General features: G+C 44.4%; 1 protein-coding gene across 12 annotated transcripts in view; it reads left to right on the forward strand.

The window, feature by feature from the left end:
- Positions 1 to 18,033, forward strand: part of dmd (dystrophin) — a 2,299,423-nt gene that overhangs the window by 2,104,631 nt on the left and 176,759 nt on the right. For all 12 annotated transcript variants that reach the window (XM_070893344.1, XM_070893337.1, XM_070893339.1 and 9 more), the window contains one exon: positions 12,420 to 12,498. In XM_070893344.1, coding sequence (XP_070749445.1) covers positions 12,420 to 12,498 — 79 coding nt within the window. The remainder of the gene's footprint in view (positions 1 to 12,419; positions 12,499 to 18,033) is intronic.

Here is an 18,033-nt window from a genome sequence, read left to right on the forward strand (position 1 = left end):
CCCAAATCCAGCACGGGGCAATTTCGCCCCCCAACAGATGTAGCCACATATGGAATAAAGCTCCCTTTGCTCTGATCCAACAGTGTGTCTCGATCTCAACCTCAGAAAGTTATCATTGTGAATTTTTCCATTTTACACATTGGTCGTTCATCTCCAAATGAGAGTCCGAATTCTGGGGAGTTCTGTGCTGTACATTCATGTTCACTGGAATGTGGGTTAAGGCTCATTTCACAAGCAGTTGGAGAGGAAAGTTTCTCCTCATAAGTTTGGGTTGGATTTGAACTCTGGTTCCAATGCTGAAATCTCATTCTGTAGCATTCAGTCCAACAATGAGAAATGAGTATCTCTCCAAGGTTAGTTAACAATGCTATTCAACTTCAGCAGTTTCTTGGAGCTGACTCCTTCTGCGACCAATTCTTCATAAAATCTGCTGGGATAAACAGTTTGCGTTCTAAGAACATAAGAACATCAAAAAATAGGAGCAGGAGTAGTCCATTCAGTCCCTCAAGCCTGCTCCACCATTCAATAAGATCTTCTACTTCAACTCTACTTTCCCGCAGTATCCCCATACTCCTTGATTCCTTGAATATTCAAAAATCTATCGATCTCTGTCTTGAATATAATCACCGACTGAGCATCCACAGCCCTCTGGGTTAGAGAATTCCAAAGATTCACCACCCTCTGAGTGAAGAAATTTCTCCTCATCTTAGTCCTAAATGGCTGACCCCTTATTCTGAGACTGTGACCCGTGGTTCTAGACTCCTCAGCCAGGGGAAACATCCTCCCTGCATCTACCTGGTCAAGCCCTGTAAGAATTTTGTACGTTTCAATGAGATCACCTCTCATTCTTCTAAACTCTAAAGAATATAGGCCTAGTCGACTCAATACCTCTCCTCTTAGGACAATCCCCCCATCCCAGGAATCAGTCTGGTGAACCTTGGCATTTAGAGTGGAAACAACTCTTCCTCGATTTCGAGGGATTGCCTATGATGATGACATAAATGCAGTAAGACATCTTTACTCTTATACTCAAATCCTCTTGTAATAAAGACCAACATACCACTTTCTTTCTCAATTGCTTGCTGCACCTGCATGTTAACTTTCAATGATTGATGTACAATGACACAAAGGTCCCTCTGAACACCAACATTTCCCAATCTCTCCTGTTTAAAACAAATACTCTGCTTTTCTATTTTTTCTACCAAATGGATAACTTCACATTTCTCCACATTATGTTCCATTTGCCATATTCTTGCCCACTCACTTAGCCTGTCTATATCCCCTTGAAGTCTCTTTGCATTCTCCTCACAACTTACATTCCCACCTAGCTTTGTTTCATCAGCAAACTTGCATATATTACTGTTGGGGTAAAAAGGAGGCTTCTTTCCTTCATGGTGGACTGAGCAACACCTCGCCCAGCTTCCCGCTGTATAACGACCATGGAAGTAAACAAACAAAACCTCAGGTTTACCGGTTTATTACGAGCAACGCACGGGAAGGTTCAGTCGTGGAACCTCTGAAATACAAGAGGTTTCAAGTACAATTTATACAGGTTTTGGAGAGGAGCACCATCCTACAAAACCTTGATAGGTCTAATTCTATCAGTGAAGTTACATGGATATATCGACTCTTATCAAACTGTCTCTAAGTGGTATATGCAATTGCCCATCTTCTATGGTGTTGTTCCATGACTTGCACTTTGCCACAGTATAATAGACGCCTAAACTGGCTTCCTTATCTCTTCCTCAGAGACTTCTGATCAACAACTGCTGATTTTGCTGTTTAAGTATTACAGAGGTTACGGATTCAATTTAATGTGTTATACATTTGTGCTATACCTACATAAGCAAGTGTTACATACATAGGCAATTGTACAGACCCTCCTAATACTGATAAGTTCACTATCTTTAGCATAATTCTGACCACCTATTTGCAACTCTTACAATTTATCCCTTACAATTACATTTGGTCCCATCATCCAAATCATTGATACAGATTGTGAATAGTTGAGACCCTAGCATTGATCGTTGTGGTACCCCACTGGTTACAGTCTGCTAACCCAAAAATTACCCATTTATTCCTACTCTCTGTTTTCTGTCCGAATCCTCAATCCATGCTCGCATAGTACCCCCAATCCCATGAGCCCTAATTTTGTTTAATAACCTCTTGTATGGCACCTTATCGAAGGGCTTCTGAACATCCAAATACAGCACATCCACTGGTTCCCCTTTATTCTGCGAGTTACAACCTCAAAAATCTCTTAACAGATTTGTCAAACATGATTTCCCTTTCATAAGTCCATTCCTATTATTATTTTCTCAGTGCCCTGTTGCCACATCCTTAATAATAGATTCTAGTATTTTCCCTACTGCTGATGTCAGGCTAACTGGTCTGTAGTTCCACATTTTCTCTTTCCCTCCTTTCTTAAATAGTGGGATTATATTTGCTTCCTTCCAATCTGCAGGAACCAATCTAGAATCTATGGAATTTGGAAGATGACAACCAATGCATCCACTATCTCTATAGCCATCTCTTTTAAAACCCTAGGATGTAGACCATCAGGTCCAGGGGATTTATTGACTTTCAGTCCCATTAATTTCTCCAGTACTATTTTTTTTACTAATACTAATTTCTTTTAGTTCCTCATTCCCTTGGTTCTCCACTATTTCTGGGAGTTTTTTTGCGTCTTCTTCTGTGAAGACAGATACAAACTATTTGTTTAATTTCTCTGCCATTTCCTTATTCCCTAGTATAATTCTCCTGTCTCAGCCTATAAGGACTCACATTTACTTTTGTTATTCTTTTCCTTTTTACACACCCATAAAATCTTTTACAGTCTGTCTTTATGTCTCTCACTAGTTTACTCTCATATTCTATTTCCCTTTCTTTATCAATTTCTTGGTCCTCCTTTGCTGAATTCTAAAATCAGCCGATCCTCAGGCTTACTGCTCTTTTTGGCAACATTATAAGCTTCTTCCTTTGATCTAATACTATCTTTAACTTCTCTTGTTAGCTACAGTTGGACCACGTTTCCTGTGGGGTTTTATGCCTTAAAGGAATGTACATTTGTTGTAAATTATGTATTAATTCTTTAAATGCTCGCCATTACTCGTCTACCGTCATACCTTTTAATGTAGTTTCCCGATCTACCTTAGCCAACTTGCCCTTCATACCAACGTAGTTCGCTTTGTTTAGATTTTAGACCCTTGTTTCGGTAGATGGAGGAATCTGTTTAAAGTGAAGAGATTATAAAACACAAGCATCAGTCTTCTCAGAGAATTTCTCTCTAGCACCTTTCTGCAAACAAGAGGAAAAGTGGAGTGTGGGAACTTTGCAAGAAAGCAACCACTCAACAAATGTCATGCTCAAAAGAAAATAAATAAGTAACTTATCAACAATTGGAAGATTTTTGATGCTTTGTTGTGGCAACTTCCAGCATCTTTGTCACAGACAATTTGTTTAAAATTCAGCCTTGTACCCTATTCAGTACATGAAAGAAAACACCACAAGTCAAATGGATTTTTATTTGAGGTAAAAAAAAAACAAGCAAAAGTCTTTCTGCCTTTTATGAACCCTATCAATAGTAATCTATTTGTAATTTAATTCGGTAATTATCTTCGGATAGGAGCTTAGAGTCTGTTTGAAGTCATTTTGCTAAGAAAGAAAGGGAAGAAGATCAAATCACATCCCATATTGATCGGTATGGAAAAGCTTTGTACTGCTTAGACAGCTGCAAGTCCAAAAAAAAAAGTATTTTCAAATGATTGAAGTAATCGCGTAAGATAGCAAAAGAGGTCTTGGTCAGAGCTGATGTTTATGGCAAAGATTCCCTGTTGGTCATTGCAGTGGTCTGATAGTGGACATTTCAATCCTTTAACAAACACTGCATTTTGTTGCAATGATAAAATATATAGTATTGGAGTGGTTAGGAGTAATTTTCTAGGTAACTAAAGCTTTGTAATATTTGAGAGGTTCTGGTCATGTCATAAATTGTAATCGTTTATGTTCATGTTGTTCAAAAATGTCACCTGACCAACAAAATTGTGTCAATATAATATAATACCCATTCCTATTTATTCTTAAAATGGCAGTCGGATTGCATTTTTGCTTTCGCAGGTGACCTGATTTCCTGGGGTCTAAATTCCACATTATTGCGGCCATTCTTGCGGTGTGAAACAGGTGTAGCAATCACGAATTTAGCAGAGCGACGGCCCCACGTGCAGTTTGCATGTGCGCCGGGGGTCTGTGCTAAATTGGTTCTGAGAGGTTTTTTTAGCTGGTCCTGGTGGACGCCCATAATGTGCACAGCATTGATTTAAATATTAATGGGTCTGAAATTCTGGCCTCCCCAGGTCCAAACGGAGTATGTACGGACCTGGGAAGGTATCGCAAAAGCCGGATTTTGGCGCGCAATGCGCATGTGTCAAAAAACAGCTTTTCCGATCTGTCAAGTTCTGGCTTGACAGATCCAACACATCTCGGCAACCAGGACATTCTCATGGGCAAAATTGCACTATTTGCCCATCTTTTGCCCAGCGAATGTCTTTACAACTCTTGCACCTGATAAAAGTCGGCGCATAGCGTACTTTTACCAGCGTAAGAGTTTTAAAACATATAAAAAACATATAAAAATACAATTTTAACACACATTTTATCATTAAAAAACCCTGCCCACTAAGGTAAGTTTATTTTAAACCCAAATTACAAAATGTAAAAAAAAATTGGAAAAATATATATTTTTTGTAAACTTTAATTTAAGTATGTGGGGTGTTTTTTATTTTTTACTTGTGTTTAGGTGTTTGGAGGGGGGTTCTCATTCATAAGGAGAACTCCTACTTACGGAGTTCCCATTATTAAGAATGAGAAAATACTTTACCTTGATTGGGTGTCCAGGCCCACGTGACTCCAGTTCTAAACACGTTCAGACGTGCACGTGCTCCGATGCGCATGCAGAAGAGGCCTAAAACTGCAATCGTTGGTGGGCGCCCAAGCAACAGGTAAGTGCGCATCTTTTCTCTTCTTTTCAGGCTATTGCCCGCGGGAAGCCCAGAAGCGGGATTTCAGGGCCATTATGAGCATCCTGTACCTGATTAAGATGTGCTTGCTAAATTTTGCATCGAGCTGCCTGATTTCTTGGGTCTTAATCTCAGCCAGGAACTCATTGCCTTAACAGTTGGAAAGCACACTTCAGAAGCGGTATTTAAAGGGATACTTACCTCCATTAAGGTAAGTCTCTGTTTGGACTTGATGGACGACTGGAGAGTGTTTTGCTGACTTTGGGAAGGGCGGAGGAGGCTTTGCATCATGAAGGTGTACAGGAACTGGATTTCCCACCTCCACTTTACAGATGAGCAGTGCATTACGTGGATTTGCTTCACCAGAGATAGAATGACTGACCTCTGCCTCCTATTCAGTCAAGAATTGCAGCCCAGCATCATGCCATCCACAGCCTGGACTTTTTTGCATCAGGCTCCTTCGAATGTCCAGCAGGTGACATCAGTGACATCTCTCAGTTTGCTGTGCCCACTGCAATCAAGGAGGTCACAGATGCAGTGTTTGCCAGCTCCCAAGAATTCGTCACCTTCCCAATGGAGGCTGCCAAGCAGAAGGAGAGAGCAGTGGGCTTTGCAATAATTGTTAGATTTCCTCAAGTGCAGGGGGTCATCGGCTGCACCTATGTGGGCCTTCGAGCTCCCGTTCAATACCAAACCCTCTATTACAACAAGATTGGATTCTGTTCCTTAAATGAACAACTTGTCTGTGATCATAGGCATTGAATTACGCTGATCTGTGGTCATGATGTCCTCATCCTATGCCAGAACTCAAAAACACCTCTCTACCACCCAGACTATCGAATGTCAAGCTTGGGGACAAGATCTATCCATTGAACACTTGGCTCATGACTCCTATCAGGAATCTGGGCACAGATGCACAGCGTGAGAGAATCACGCCAGATCCAGGGTTCTCATAGATCCGACCATCGGGCTCCTCAAGCAAAGGGACCAATAGTTGTGGAATTGCTGAACTCTATCTATAGCATGATGCTTCCACTGTTTAGCCTGCATTTGTAACTTCACCAGGTTGGAACCTGATTTTCAGGTAAGCCTGGTGCTACTCCTGGCATGTTCTACACTCTTGATTGAACCAGGGTTGATCATCCACTTGATGGTGATGGAGGTGTGAGGGATATGCCAGGCCATGATTGTGATGGAATACAACTTTGCTGCTGAAGGTCCACACCGCCTCACAATGCCCAATTTTGAGCTGCTAGATCTGTTCTTAATCTACCCCAATTAGCATGCTGGTAATACCATGTCACACGATGGAGGGTGTCCTCAGTGTGAAGATGGAATTTGGTTTCACAAGGACTGTGCGTTGGTCATTCCGACCAATACCGCCATAGACAGGCGAATTTGCGACAGGTAGATTGGTGAAGATATGGTCAAGTAAGTTATTCCCTCATGTTGGTTCTGTCCAGTCTGACAGCTATGCATTTAAAGACTCAGGCAAGTCGTCAGTGGTGTCCCTACCAAGCCACACTTGGTGATGGACTCATTACCAACAAAAAGCTGATGATTTCTATGAAGTTAGTGGTGTTATACTGCACACATACCACATGCAAAATATTGCTGATATAAAGTAAACAGGTTCACACCTTCATTAAAACAGCAGTAAAAGGAACAGGTGTAAACATTTGTTATCAATATTGCACAGCATTATTTCAACTCTCTTCTGCCACTTTTTTCCCTCTCTAACTCTCTGTTGTTCTAACTGTATAACTATATAAAATACTGTTGTGTATCTGTAAAGCATGCACTCCCATGTTCTGCCACCAGGGAGTGCATCCCCTGAAGTCCCAAGGGATCCCAGCATCCCTTGGGAGCACTGTATATAAGCCGGCCCCTAAGGCCTGTTCCTTACTCTGGAGTGTCTTTATAAAGACTGAGGTCACTGTTACTTTAACCTCCCTTTGTGCAGTCTCATCTGTGTTAGGAACACAATAACTGGCAACGAGTATACGAATCCAACGCAAAGATGCATCAAACTATGGGCATCCTGGAGAAGTTCTTGGAGGGTGAGGACTGGGAAGCCTAAGTCAAACGGCTAGACCAGTACTTTGTAGCCAACGAGCTGGACAGAGAAGGAAGCGCTGCAAAAAGGAGAGCGGTCCTCCTCACGGTCTGCGGGGCACCGACCTACAGCCTCATCAAGAATCTTCTGGCTCTGGTGAAACCCACAGAGAAGTCGTATGAGGAGCTGTGTACACTGGTTCGGGAGCATCTTAACCCGAGGGAGAGCGTGCTGAAGGTGAGGTATCGGTTTTACACGTGCCAGCGATCTGAAGGTCAGGAAGTGGCGAGCTACATCGCCGAGCTAAGGCAACTTGCAGGACAATGTGAGTTTGTTGCCTACCTGGAGCAAATGCTCAAGACTTTTTTGTACTGGGCATTGGCCATGAGACCATCCTACAAAAACTTTTGACTGTAGAGACACCGACCCTCAGCAAGGCCATTGCGATAGCACAGGCGTTTATGTCCACCAGTGATAACACCAAACAAATCTCTCAGCACACAAGTGCTAGCAATGTTCATAAATTGTGAACTGTGTTTGCGAGCAGAAATGTACAGGGCAGAAACCACGAGTCTGCAACTGCCAGCAGGCCTCAGGTGACCCAGATGACTCGGAGACTGCAACAAAGGATGAATGCAAGGCAATTCACACCTTGTTGGCGTTGTGGAGGCTTCCATTCAGCCGATTCATGCTGCTTCAAAGAGTATGTTTGCAAGAGCTGTGGAACAATGGGGCACCTCCAACGAGCTTGCAGACGAGCTGCAAGCTCTGCAAAACCTGCTAACCACCACGTGGCAGAGGAAGATCGGTCCATGGTGGATCAAAGCAATTTCGAGCCTCAAAGAGAGGAGGCAGATGCTGAAGTACACGCGGTGCACACATTTTCGACGAAATGTCCACCTATAATGCTAAATGCAAAATTGAATGGCTTACCCATAGCCATGGAACTGGACACTGGCGCTAGCCAATCCATCATGAGTAAAAAGATGTTTGAGAGATTGTGGTGCAACAAGGAACTCAGACCAGCCCTGAGCCCCATCCACATGAAACTGAGAACGTACACCAAAGAGCTTATCACTGTCCTGGGCAGCTCCATGGTCAAGGTCACCTACGAGGGCACGGTACACGAACTGCCACTCTGGATTGTCCTGGGCGATGGTCCCACACTGCTTGGAAGGAGCTGGCTGGGCAAAATCCGCTGGAACTGGGATGACATCCGAGCGCTATCACATGTCGATGAGGTCTCATGTACCCAGGTTCTTAACAAATTTCCTTCCTTTTTTGAGCCAGGCATTGGAAACTTTTCCGGGGCGAAGGTGTGGATCCACTTGTTCCCAGAGGCACGACCCATTCACCACAAGGCGCGAGCGGTATCTCTCATGATGAGGGAGAGAGTGGAAATCGAGCTGGATAGGCTGCAACGCGAGGGCATCATCTCCCCAGTGGAATTCAGCGAGTGGGCCAGCCCGATTGTTCCAGTACTCAAAAGTGATGGCACGGTCAGGATTTGCGGCGATTATAAAGTAACTATTAATCGTTTCTCGCTACAAGACCAATACCTGCTACCTAAGGCAGATGACCTATTTGCGACACTGGCAGGAGGCAAGACATTCACCAAGCTCGACCTGACTTCGGCCTACATGACGCAGGAGCTGGAGGAGTCTTCGAAGGGCCTCACCTGCATCAGCACGCACAAGGGACTATTCATCTACAACAGATGCCCGTTTGGAATTCGGTCGGCTGCAGCGATCTTCCAGAGAAACATGGAGAGCCTGCTCAAGTCGGTACCATGCACGGTGGTTTTTCAGGACAACATATTGGTCACGGGTCGGGACACCGCCGAGCATTACAAAACCTGGAGGAGGTCCTCCAGCGACTGGATCGCGTAGGGCTGCGGCTGAAGAGGTCGAAATGCGTCTTCATGGCAACAGAAATGGAGTTTATGGGGAGAAAGATCATGGCAGACAGCATTTGGCCCACAGACGCCAAGACAGAGGCTATCAGGAATGCGCTCAGGCCACAGAACGTCATGGAACTGCGGTCGTTCCTGGGACTCCTTAACTATTTTGGTAACTTCTTACCGGGGTTAAGCACCCTCTTAGAGCCCCTCAATGTGTTATTGCGTAAAGGTGAGAACTGGGTATGGGGGAAAAAAACAAATAATTGCTTTTGAGAAAGTCAGAAACATTTTATGCTCCAACAAGCTGCTTGTATTGTATAACCCATGTTAAAGACTTGTGCTAGCATGTGATACGTCGTCGTACGGAGTCGGGTGTGTATTACAATGAGCTAACGTTGCGCGGAAGTTGCAATCTGTCGCCTATGCCTCCAGGAGCTTGCCTAAGGCCGAGAGGGCCTACAGCATGATTGAGAAAGAGACATTAGCGTGTGTGTTCGGGGTTAAGAAAATGCATCAGTACCTGTTTGGCCTCAAATTTGAGCTGGAAACCGATCACAAGCCCCTCATATCTCTATTCGCTGAAAACAAGGGGATAAATACTAATGCCTCAGCCCGCATACAAAGGTGGGCACTCGCGTTATCAGCGTATAACTGTACCATCTGCCACAGGCCAGGCACCGAGAACTGTGCGGATGCTCTCAGTCGGCTACCATTGCCCACCACGGGGGTGGAAATGGCGCAGCCTGCAAATTTGTTGATGGTGGCACAGCCTGCAGACTTGTTGATGGTCATGGAAGCATTTGAAAATGATAAATTACCTGTCACGGCCCGCCAGATTAGGACTTCGACCAGCCAAGATCTTCTGCTATCCCTCGTAAAAAACTGTGTACTGCATGGGAGCTGGGCCAGCATCCCCGTTGAAATGCAAGAGCTAATCAAGAAAGGACGAGCTGCCCATTCAGGCAGTCTGCCTGTTGTGGGGCAACCGTGTAGTGCTATCCAAAAAGGGCAGGGAGACGTTCATCTCGGATCTCCACAGCATACACCTGGGTATAGTAATGATGAAAGCGATAGCCAGATCCCACGTGTGGTGGCCCGGTATCGACTCTGACTTAGAGTCCTGTGTACGGCAATGCAGCGTGTGTGCTCAGTTGAGCAACGCGCCCAGAGAGGCACCACTAAGTTTGTGGTCCTGGCCCTCCAGACCATGGTCGAGGATCCATGTCGACTATGCGGGCCCGTTTCTCGGTAAAATGTTCTTGGTGGTGGTGGATGCTTTTTCAAAATGGATTAAATGTGAAATAATGTCGGGAAACACCGCCACCGCCACCATTGAAAGCCTGAGGGCCATGTTTGCCACCCACGGCCTGGCTGACATACTGGTCAGTGACAACGGGCCATGTTTCACCAGTGCCGAATTTAAAGAATTCATGACCCGCAATGGGATCGAACATGTCACCTCGGCCCCATTTAAACCAGCCTCCAATGGGCAGGCAGAGCGGGCAGTACAAACAATTAAACAGAGCCTTAAACGGTCACAGAAGGCTCACTCCAAACGCGCCTGTCCCGAGTCCTACTTAGCTACCGCACGAGACCCCACTCGCTCACAGGGGTGCCCCCAGCTGAGCTACTCATGAAAAGGACACTCAAAACCAGACTCTCGCTGGTTCACCCCAACCTGCATGATGACATCGAGAGCAGGCGGCAGCAACAAAATGTAAACGATGGTCGCACCACTGTGTCACGGGAAATTGATCTGAATGACCCTGTGTATGTACTAAACTATGGACATGGTCCCAAGTGGATCGTGGGCACGGTGATATCTAAAGTAGGGAGTCGGCTGTTTGTAGTCAAACTAGACAATGGCCAAAATTGCAGAAAGCACCTGGACCAAATGAGGCTGCGGTTCACAGACTGCCCTGAACAACCCACAGCAGACACCACCTTTTTCGAGCCCACAACACACACCCAAAGGATCAACGACACCACCCCGGACCAGGAAATCGAACCCATCATGCCCAACAGCCCAGCAAGGCCAGGCTCACCCAGCAGCCCTGCAGGGCCAGCTCAGCGAGGGCACAGCCAATACAGCAGAACAGACATTTGTACCGAGGCAGTCCACCAGGGAAAGAAAGGCTCCCGACCGCCTCACCTTGTAAATAGTTTTCACTTTGACTTTAGGGGGGAGTGATGTTGTGTATCTGTAAAGCATTCACTCCCATGTTCCGCCACCAGGGAGCTCATCCCCTGAAGTCCCAAGGGATCCCAGCATCCCTTGGGAGCACTGTATATAAGCCGGCCCCTAAGGCCCGTTCCTCACTCTGGAGTGTCTTAATAAAGACTGAGGTCACTGTTACTTTAACCTCCCTGTGTGCAGTCTCATCTGTGTTCGGAACACTACTTGTGAGGCTGCAGGCAACTGAATACATTTATGTCACTCACCAGTCTCTTAATTTAATCATTTATTCTGACGTGTCATTTGGGGCTACTTTCCATTCTATTCAGTCTCCATAACTATCTTAGTTGATGATGGAAAACCAGAATAATTTAATCATTTGTTGCAATGCTGGCTTAAACTCCAGGCTCCATTGCTCAGTGGCACTGTAAGTATCAATATAGTTCACAAAAAAGAATTAGCAATTCAAGCAGTTTGGGTCAGTACACTTGTCTTTCATTCTGGAACTGGATTTGAAGCCAGCCCGGACTGATGGAGTGCAAGTTTATCTCAGCTGGCATAAAGTTCAATACAGCACAAAGCTGTCCCTAATTTGGCATTAACTTGGCAACCTCACTCAGAGAAACTAAAAGGCTGCCTGATTTTTGGAAATGGAGGAATTGGTTGGGGGCCAGAGGGAGAAGGGAAGGGAGAGGCACTTTTCTGAGGCTGGGATTAAGGCACATTGCTACAGCAGTATGGAGAGTGCTGCATGTCCCATGTCGCTGCACTATCCTTAACTGGGTAACAAAAAAGAGGGAAATTGTTCCATTTCCCTGCACTGACACCCCTATACTTGAAGAGCAGAATTGACCCTAAATATGGATTGAAATTGTCATTTTAGGCAGGGGGGTGGATCCCTGTGACCAGAAGCCGGCAGTAAGTTTTCATCTTGGTCCCGCTAAAAATGTATGTATTTGTATTCTTGTCATGTTACAATGCAAGAAAACTGGAAGGGTAAGGGAAGAAAAATCCAATTAGCATTAAAGTAAAAGTTAGTTTCAGTCCCAGTAATCATATTTTTAATTACTTGTCATGAAGTTCGTCCAGATTTTTAGTCAAAAGGGAAGAAAATTAGAATAAAAATTATGGTTCATAGGAAATGAAGATTGATATACCAGGATATGCACATTTTAACTCCTTGAAAAGATGCTTAATGCATAATTGATAAAGACAGTGGTTAACCACATCCCTTCAGCCCTGCTAATAATTCCTTCTCTTCCTTCTCTACAGGTGTCCATCGATGAACGTCTGAAGCAGCTGCATGAGGCCCATCGGGACTTTGGCCCCACATCCCAGCACTTCCTATCCAGTAAGTAATGGATGCACACCATCCTGAAGTGATCCTCCAATCACACTCTGAAAATTCTTTCTATGCATGAAATAATTTATTCATTTATAAGATGTATCTATCTACATCTATCTGGTGTATTCAAAGTGTAATCTAACCTGGAGTATAAAATCAAAAAGACCCATTTAACGTGGTTAATTTTTCAATCGCATTGATTCTCATTCTCCCAAAGGAAACCTATCTTTTTCTTTGAGCTGTCATTTCACATTATTAAAACAGAAGTCATTTGAATGAAGTTATTTTTACACAATACCCGAAACCACTTATAAATCAAGCGACACCTGATAACCATAGTAATGTTGAGCGCATTGGTTGAACAAATTATCTCAGGTATGTGCTGCTACCTTTTGGCAAGTCCCAAACCAGACAGGGCAAGATGGGGTCGGATTAAAGGTGGGATCATGACTTGAACTCCAACATTTATTTTACTAATTCGGAAAATTCATTCATATCTTGGCCTAGATTTTCCTCAGCCTACCACCCAGATTTTGGGCAGTTATGAAGTGGACAGTGGAAGAGAATGGGGCAGGGTTTGTTAGTTTGGATCCACGTCCATGTGTCTGCCTGCTGCTTTCTTTTCCTTATCATTTCCAGCGGGCACAGAAAGCACCCACCCATTTTTGGCCAGGCACATTCAAATGAGGCGGAAACGGTCATTACCGCTTCAGTTGTGCCCAGTCGTATTCTCGGCTGCATGAAATAGGCATCCAGGCTTAGGCACAACAGAAAAGGCTCGAGTGAATTTAAAGAACCCAGCAGCTACACTGAACTGATGCCTTACTTCACATGTAATTTCAGTGATGTGTTTTGTTGTTGAGAACTCTTTAACCATCTGCCGTTGTGCCGTTTGCTTTGGGGCTGCCATTTCTACCCTCCACCCTCATGAAAGAGAGCGCCTAAGAGGTTACATATTGATAATTCCCCTTTATCTTTGCTTCTGGGGGACAGAAGAGGTGGGATAATGGAAGGAGGCCAGGTTGCTCGGGCAGCACCACAGGCAGATAGCAGCCACCCGTTGGAAGCCCCACGTTAGGGTAAACAGATTGAGGAGCTCTTGCCCTCCATTTGTCCCAGAAGAATGCTTGTGGAAGCTGATCTTCACGAAGCAAGCCATCAGTGTGTTACATTCTGCACCCCAACCTACCGCACACCTCTACCAAAGATACCGTACTGCCAGTAGATATAAAGGTCACAGCCGGCGTCTCCTGTAAGGTGCGCACTGCCTCCTGCATGGCCTGCCTCACCCAGTGTGCGGCCCATACAAATTTTTACACATGCGTGGTATTTACAATGGAAAAGCCGGTGAGCAGCCTGCGAAGGACCTAACCGGTGACTGCGCAGCCACACAGCTTAGTGGGAAATTTGGTCGCATCTAAAATAGTATGCTCTGGGACCATTCCACATTATCACTGGCGACATCAGTCACATTAGCTGATCTGTTGTATACAGATGTGTAGAGCAAGTTGTGGATGCAGAGTAAGCGACGACCACCCCTTCCCCCACGCCCCCCCCCCCCCGCCCCCCATGGACAACTGACAGCGGAATGCCAACTTTACAGAATGGCAGGCTTTCTGAAAGTTCAGGAAGCCGTAGATTTCACTGACAGAGTGATACGTGCTCCCATCATCAGTGCTACCACCTACATCAACAGGAACAGATTGCAGTCTCTCAAAGTGAAGCACATTTGCATTCAGCATTTAAGAAAGAAATAAGTTGCGTTTTTATAGTTCTTAGGTCATCCCAAAGCAGTTCACAGCCAATGAAGTAAAGCTGAAGTGTAATCATTGTTATATAGGCAAATGCAGCAACCAGTTTTCACACAAGATCCCACAAACAGCAATGAGCTGAATGAAAGAAAGAAAAACTTGGATTTATATAGCGCCTTTCACGACCACCAGACGTCTGAAAGTCCTTTACAGCTAATGAAGTACTTTTGGAATCTAGTCACTCTTGTAATGTGGGAAATGTGGCAGCCAACTTGTGCACAACAAACTCCCACAAACAGCAATGTGATCCTGACCAGATAATCTGTTTTTTTTGGTGATGTTGGTTGAGCGATAAATGTTGGAATTTCCCAGCTCTTCTTTGAATAATGCTATGGGATCTTTTACATCCACCTGAGCAGGTAGACGGAGCCACAGTTAAAAATCTCATCTGAAAATTGAGGCCTCTGACAATGCAGCACTCCCTCAGTAGTGCACATAGGTGTCAGCCTAGATTATGCGCTTAAGACCTGGAGTAGGAATTGAACCCATGACCTCCTGAGTCAGCAGGGAGAGTGCTACCACTGAGTCACGGCAAGTAGCACGCACCCACGTAAAGAAATATTCAGTTCCCTGACAGCTGCCAAGATTCTTTCATTTTAAGGCATCCAGCATTCTATGACGCGAAGAGGGTAGTCTCTCAGTGGCTTCTGAGAGATCAGGACTATACTTTGCAGCTATAGATTGTGACAACTATGTGCCATGTAAGTATATGAGCCGAACATCGGTACAATTAAATCTATTCAGATAACAGAGTCATAAAGAACACACCATTAGCATGTTGATGGCACATTTCATGTGCCTGGATCATTCTGGGATGCCCTACAATATAAGGATCGACTATGTTCAACTCTCTAAACTTCTCCTTCAAGACGCTCCTTAAAATCTACCTCTTTGACCAAGCCTTTGGTTATCTGACGTAATTTTGTCTTATCTAGCTGGGTGTCAAATTTTGTTTTTGTGTCTTATAACACTCCTGTGAAGCGCCTTGAGACATTTTACTATGCTAAAGGCGCTATATAAATGCAAGTTGTTGTTGTTTCATCAGTGATGTTCCCTCCATCATAAGGTCAGCTGTGAGGTTGTTCACTGACAATTTTACAGCGTTAAGCTCCATTCACTACTCCTCCGATAATGAAGCAGCCCATGGCAGAAGGCACCTCTGACAACATAGCACTGGCTCAGCCACTGCACTAAAACATCAGTCCAGATCATGAGCTCAAGTCTCAATGATGTGATTTTCAATGAGCTTCCTGCCTGCCTGATGCTTGGGCCTCACTGGCTGTTCAGAACACACCTGTTAAAACGACACATGGTACGAGGCCAGCGAGGATCAGATGAGTAGGTCGCTGCAAGTGTTTTAACCCCCTGCAGGCTCAGTTATCATCAGGGAGATTAAAATTGGGGCTTTAAAATTTATTCTTCAAATAAAGGGTTGGTTCCTCGTATTATTCCCATTGTAATTACTCTTCCTGTAAGGTTTGAGTAAAGTAGAAGAGATGTTGGATGGATGTCCTCCTATTTATATTCCAGTCAATGTCACCTATCAGCCCAGAGTGCTTTCTGGTTAGAGCTCTCAACTTATAATACATTTACTTTATCAAACTGCCAGGGACGGTAATGCTGGTATCGGGGACAGTAATGCTGGTATCGGGGACAGTAATGCTGGTATCAGGGACAGTAATGCTGGTATCAGGTAGAGTAATGCTGGTATCAGGGACAGTAATGCTGGTATCAGGGATGGTAATGCTGGTATCAGGGACAGTAATGCTGGTATCAGGGACAGTAATGCTGGTATCGGGGACAGTAATGCTGGTATCAGGGACAGTAATGCTGGTATCAGGTAGAGTAATGCTGGTATCAGGTAGAGTAATGCTGGTATCAGGGACAGTAATGCTGGTATCAGGGACAGTAATGCTGGTATCAGGGACAGTAATGCTGGTATCGGGGACGGTAATGCTGGTATCGGGGACGGTAATGCTGGTATCGGGGACGGTAATGCTGGTATCGGGGACGGTAATGCTGGTATCGGGGGCGGTAATGCTGGTATCGGGGACGGTAATGCTGGTATCGGAGACGGTAATGCTGGTATCGGGGATGGTAATGCTGATATCAGGGACAGTACATGAAAGTAAATGAAGCAATGCTTGTGCAGTGGAGGTTTTGAAATTCACCCATGTGCCACCCATGAAATCAGCATAAATGTTAACTGTATTACCATTATTGTACTTCATTGGCTGTAAAGCGCTTTGGGGTGTCCTGAGGTTGTGAAAGGTGCTATATAAATCCAAGTGTTTCTTTCCATTACAGATAGCCACATTTCCTGGCAGTCACTAAGCTAAATATCTCTTGACTGTACAGACCATCAGAGAGGTTTTGTGCTTGCTAGGCTGTCTGTAACCATTTGGGAATTGTGACTTCAAACATCTGCACATGCTCTTCTAACAGCCGTGGCATCTGCCCTGCTGTATAAAGGAGAGTTTCCACATGAGTCGGACTGTAAGACACTCGGAAGCAGTCTGGGCCTGATGCTGAAAGGTAGATTTTCTGATTGGAGTTTGTAATAAATTTTACAAATTCTCTTCTGGACTAGTCATACAGTTAAAAATTTAAATCATTTACGTACTGGGACTTCATTAACTCTGCATTATTTATCACCAGTTGATGTGTCAAAGTAAACAAGACAGAATTTAAGTTTGTGAATATTCATGGCGTAATATAATGATGCCAATAGATCATTCTCTGGACCCCCCCTTGGCACTCTTCATGAACTTACTTCCTGTAAAGGTTGCTCTAGCAACCTCGTGAACATTGCCACAAGCTGACGCCATTATACAATTTATTGATATTCATGTGGCTTCCTTTTTTAGTGGAGAAATACAATCTTATTCAAATTTACGTTTCCATCCATCTAGTTGAAATAGTGAGGTCCATGTTATGGAAAACACTTTTACCAACTTTGATGGGCACTTGTTAACTTCAGTGTCAATTTTATAGAAAGGCTCAATACCTGTCTCTCAGCACCACTCTACTCTATTTAAATTTCCACCTGGCACTCTCCCTATCAGGCTCCAGGTGGAAGTGGAGCGAGCAAATCTGGTAAAAGAAAACATGTCTTCCTTGTGACAAGCCATAGCAAATCTTGCAAGTTTATTTGGGCTATACTAAAACTCCACAAAATCCAAGCAAACCCATGGATGCTATGACTGCTGTTCTGGATGAGATTAGAGTCAAACATGGAACTTTACTGACCTACATACTGCACCAAATGATGCATTTACCCAGTGAGCCATTGGGTTCACATTTGTAAAGTGCTTTTCACAAACTCAGGATGTCCCAAAGCACTTTACAGCCAATTAAGTAATTTTGAAGTGTAGTCACTTGTAATAAAGGAAACTCATCAGTCAATTTACACACAGCAAGGTCCCACAAACAGCACTGAGATAATGACCAGTTCATCTGTTTTAGATCTTGGTTAATAACCAGACAATCTATTTTACTGCTGTTAGTTGAAGGATAAATATTGGCCAGGACACCAAGGAGATCTCCCCTGCTCTTCTTCAAGGTAGTGCTGTGGATACTTTTACGTCCACCTGAGAGAGCAGACGGGGGTGCCTCATCTGAAAGATACCTCCGATAGTACAGCACTCCTTCAGTGCTCAAGTCCCTGGAGTGGGACTTGAACCCAAACCTTCTGACTCAGAGGCGAGAGTGCTATCACTGAGTCATGGTT

Source organism: Pristiophorus japonicus, chromosome 11 (genome assembly GCF_044704955.1).
Source record: "Pristiophorus japonicus isolate sPriJap1 chromosome 11, sPriJap1.hap1, whole genome shotgun sequence".
Classification (NCBI taxonomy): domain Eukaryota; kingdom Metazoa; phylum Chordata; class Chondrichthyes; family Pristiophoridae; genus Pristiophorus; species Pristiophorus japonicus.